The 4,509-nt window shown below is 53.6% G+C and overlaps 2 protein-coding genes across 4 annotated transcripts; both read left to right on the forward strand.

Moving 5' to 3' along the window:
• Positions 1-41: 41 nt before the first annotated feature.
• On the forward strand, positions 42-3,530 carry KVP18_003526 (uncharacterized protein; the record flags this gene model as incomplete). Of its 3 annotated transcripts, XM_067955335.1 has the most annotated exons (3): positions 42-85; positions 126-2,500; positions 2,530-3,530. In XM_067955335.1, the coding sequence occupies 3 exons, from the start codon at positions 42-44 to the stop codon at positions 3,528-3,530; spliced, it is 3,420 nt and encodes a 1,139-aa protein (XP_067811781.1). The 3 variants fall into 3 exon arrangements, with proteins under 3 accessions (XP_067811781.1, XP_067811780.1, XP_067811779.1); XM_067955334.1 differs by lacking the exon at positions 42-85 and having other exon boundaries at positions 154-2,589; XM_067955333.1 differs by lacking the exons at positions 42-85; positions 126-2,500 and having other exon boundaries at positions 2,706-3,530.
• A 73-nt stretch (positions 3,531-3,603) lies between these two features.
• KVP18_003527 (uncharacterized protein) lies at positions 3,604-4,482 on the forward strand (the record flags this gene model as incomplete). The annotated part of the gene is made up of 1 exon (XM_067955336.1): positions 3,604-4,482. One exon carries the CDS (start codon positions 3,604-3,606, stop codon positions 4,480-4,482), a length of 879 nt encoding a protein of 292 aa, XP_067811782.1.
• Positions 4,483-4,509: the final 27 nt, after the last annotated feature.

Here is a 4,509-nt window from a genome sequence, read left to right on the forward strand (position 1 = left end):
AGGGCTAGCGTCATGTCGAATTCCGCATTATAAAACTGTGAATGGATCAGCCTACTCTCCTGCAGCTGTGTGAACGGCTCTCTCGGTGAGTGTGCGGACTACGATTGTCACACATATTCTTTCAGCGGAGAGGCTGAGGCTCAAAGGGTACTCATGCCCTGGACATCGGACACGAAGGGAGTTCCTGACCTGCTCGCCTTGTTAGTCAGTGACGTCCCTATCGGAGTGTGGTTTGCATGCCACGCATTGTCGTCGCTGATGCTACAAAAGCCAAAGGAATTCGACCCATCTTTGCTTAAACGGATTATCAGCACCGTTTCGCAATCTCTCCTACAACGGAACAAGGAGTACTTCAAGGATCAATCCGGGACGAGTCGTGGCTTGGTAAACGCTATGGCGACGGTTTTCGCCAGAGCTGTTCGACTTTCGTGTCTGTCCACATCGACCCAGGGACCGCTTACCAACGCCATCGCAGTTATCGAGAAGGACTGCACCGATACAGCGCGGATTTCCGTTCAGTTTGCTGTTTATATAGCGCTGGTTCAGGAGATGCAGGTTTCCTCACAAATCCCTCAATCAAGACGTGTTGCCACTGCCTTCCGAGACAAGTCACTTTACACGATGTTCAAGGCCGCGGTCAAGACGCTTCACCAACTTGAGCTGGGATCTATCCCTCCTGACGCCTTCACCGACGCGTTGCTGAACAACTGTTTGGTTCTCATCAACTCTTGCTTCGGGTTCTCCTTCTCGGGGATTCCTGCGTCAGAGGACAACGATGACTCCGAAATCATCATGGTGCCTCCTTCTTGGTTCGTCATCCGAGATGAGAACCTCTGGCAGCTCCTATTCCAAGTGTACTATAGTTGCGCTTCCGATAAGAAGGTCGAGAGTGCCAAGCTGACACTACAGGCGCTGGTCTTCCTGGGCACAATCCGCAGAGCCTTCCACATTAGCCATATGGATGTGCAATTCTTCGTTAGCGTCATGATCAGTGGATCGCTACGAGTTATCCAGGAAGGCTCTGTGATGACGAACTGCCCTGAGTGCCTCCATGAGTTCTGCAGACTACTGGCGAAATTCAATTCGGCCTACCGAGGATCTGATTTACTCAACAACGCAGACTACCCTGTGTGGGTAGAGGCTGTTGCCGGATTTACGCTGAACGTCATGAAGACCTCTAGTGTGGCGGCCAACTCGAAACGTTACTTGCTCTCGTTCTGGGGAACCACTGCTAGCACGTTAACTAACCACGCCAACGTCGACCTGCCTGTTCGAGCCGAAGTCGCGAAGTTCATCGTCGACGTCACATGGATGTTTTTCAACGAGCGACTCGAGCTATTTGAGTACTGTGGAGGCATGGATGAGCTGGAGGATGAGTTGTTGGGCGCCGTCACTGAAGCCGAGGACACAGTATTCGTAACCAACACGGTTACGGTGGATTGTTCGGCGGTAGTGAAAATATTGTGCGACCACCTTCAGGTTGTGATGGGACAGTCAATGACACCGGTAAATGGAGTGCGACTGGGCTGGCTGATCAAGATGGCGGGCGCAGCACTTCTCGGAATGCACGACATGTCCGTCACGGCCGCCAGTAGCGCCGTGAACACCATCACCCGGCGGCACGTTGAGGGCCTGCGCTTGGCGCGTGTATACGTGGCCGCCAGCGAGCTCGCTGGTCAGGCAATGCGCGCCTCTTTTGTCTCCGCGACGGGTCATGCGGTGGACTCCGCCGCTCTCAGGTTTTTTGAGTGCCTCTCCCGCTTTGTATTCCAAGAGGCTGCGCATGCGCATCTGGCTGAAGAGGGTGCACCAGCCCTGACGGACTTCTGTCTGTCCGTGGAACTCACCAGTGGTCTGGGGATCCCTCCAATGCCGCGGCAAGGGACAGATAGAGACTCGCACTTTCTCCTAAGTTACAGGGAGGACGAGGTTCGAGTTTCGGCGGAACGCATCGTCTCTATGATGGCACAGAAGCTATTGACACTGCTGGACCAGTGCCATGACCAGGACGAACTAGCGTCACAATGCTTGGCTCTTCTCAGCTTGTGGGCCCAAAACATGCCGCTGATCAACTGTGGCGCCCTCTACAGCACTGGGGACGCTGAGACACTGGTCTGGGGGAAAGTCCTGCTGTCAGTGCCATCTTTTGTGAAGTTCCTCGCCTCCGGAGAATTCGCCAACCTGAAGATCCTGACTAGCAGCCACGGTAAACTCCGTTCATCGATCTACGAAACCATCACACGGCTCTTCGTTCTGAACGTGCTCTCGGCGCAGCAGACAGGAGTTCCCTTGACTTTGGAGCTGCCAGATAACATTGAAGCTTATCTGGCTCCATTCCTTGGGAGCATCGACCAACTCTGGCCTGACAACCTGAACTCTGCCACCCCCAGCCTTCTCATTGCGCTCTTCTTAAATTGGCGCGGAATCGTGAAGGCTGTGTCGGATTGTACAGCTTACACGAAGCTACTTATGTGTCTGATGAATCAGAATAAGTCACATCGTAAGCTGTTGAGGGGCCTGTTCACGCAGACACCAGTCGTCTATGGGTTTTTGTGGGTGTGCTGCGTACGGTCCGTGACCCCACGGTGATCCTCGCGTGCCTCCGAACAGCCTCTGCGCTTCTAGCGAACCACGCTGACCGTCTCCGAGTACTGCGATCAGACCAGTATGGCCCATTGCTCTTTCGCTTCGCTGTCGAGGTGCTGATGGCGTATTGCAGTGCCCCTGTTCCGGATGTGCCTCCAGAAAAACGATACGCGGCTCACTACAAGCCACTAGCTACGGCGCTGTCCTTGTTCAACTGCGCCTTGAAAGGCGACCTCGTTAGTGGCGCCACCTTCGACGTTTACCGCGATGAGTCTTTAGCCGCCGCCATCTCCGCAGCTTACCAAGCCGTTATGGGTATCCCGGAGGAGGAGTTGCAGGGCCTCCACCACAAATTGTTTGCGGTTTACGAGTTCTTGGCCATTGTCACGGAACGGTTCATGCCCGTTCTGATGCTATTCCCTCCAGAGCACCTTGCTAATCTCATTCAGATCCTACGCTCAGGGCTGTTGTCGTTCGAGCAGGACGTCCGTCGGTTCTCATACGAGGCAGTCTACCACTTGGGACGCTTTCTTTTCGTCCGACTGCATCCTAACGCTCCGCCGCCGGCGAACTATGCAGAATTCCATTTCGGAGTTCCCCAAGAGGACCTCGCGCAGCGGGAGAAGATCGTTGCGTGGCTCAGCGCCCATCGGGTCTTCGTAGGACAGCTACAGTCCACAATGATCACGATGCTCATGGAGAACCAGTCTCCATCATGTTGGCTTCTGGCTCGCGCACTGCTGAGCGTCATTCTTCTCGACATGCAGGGCTTTGAATCCCTTTCACATGAGATGGCGTCGTCTTATGGCGACAGGGACGAGCGCGTACGCCAGCTTTTTGGAGACCTAGTTGGCAACATCGAAAACAACCTGGGGCTGGACAACACAGAGCTTTTTGCGATGAATGTCCATGCGTTTGCCCAAAGGTTTGGGTCATTAAAGTAGTGTGAAGACTATATGTTGGAAGGGTGTGCAGACTTCACAATGAGTATCCATGGCAGGACTTCATCAAATATCTATGGTGCTGGCCTGTTTCGTGCTGTTACTGGCATGTGTGGTGGCACCGCCTCCTAAATCGAGAGGTCCACCAGCTAAGGTCGCTAAGGTTCCAGCTCCAGATTTCAGCAAACCAGCCACCAAGAATCGGGTTGGCAAGGATTTCGCTGGCGGCGAACATCAAGAGAATAAAGATTCCACTGTTGGAGGGAAAATCGTGCAGTATCCGCGAGTCTTCTACGAAGGCTTCAACGATTTAAACATTGTGGATCCTGGAACTTCCTACCCTTACAATGTGCTGCAACCTAAAATGTCTGCAGACGAATGGGATACCCAGTGCTCGCCTTGGTCGCTTCTCTTCATGGATACCGATCTCCATCCTAACATGGACAATTGCGCCTCATTCGGCGATGTTGAGACTCCACTGCGTGTCCAGAAGGAAGGCCAGCCGTCGTTGGCGGAGGACAAGAAAACGGTGGAGAGCACTCCCAAAGAGACATTCCAATTCCGTTCTGAATCCGCCAAGGTCACCCGTGTATCTCTCGGCGTGAAGTCAGGTAAAGTATCACTTAGCATAGAGATGCCGTGTCCCGAGGGCAAGGGAAGCATGAGTGTGAAACTCACCCCCAAGTCCGACGAAGAGAACGAGACCTTCTTGTCATGCCCTGCGGTATCCAGACAACTCTCCGGAAAGACCTCGGTGGATTTGGACAAGGAGGGACTATTCCTCGAAGCATTCTACCTCGGGACAGATCCTGCGATACTCCTATACCACCACTCCGTAGCGCACTCCAGCAACGCCCACGTCTTCCTCCTGCCCACCACCCAATATGCTGACGCATTTGTGGTCCGGTTCCGAAGCGGGTGGAACAGCGACATCAACTTCAGAGATCTGTTTTGATGACTCAAATTAACTTATTAATGGATG

Source organism: the organism of the source record quoted next, assembly GCF_019968955.1.
Source record: "MAG: Porospora cf. gigantea A chromosome Unknown PgA_NODE_1925_length_4509_cov_367.657, whole genome shotgun sequence".
In the NCBI taxonomy this organism is placed as follows: Eukaryota; Apicomplexa; class Conoidasida; order Eugregarinorida; family Porosporidae; genus Porospora; species Porospora cf. gigantea A.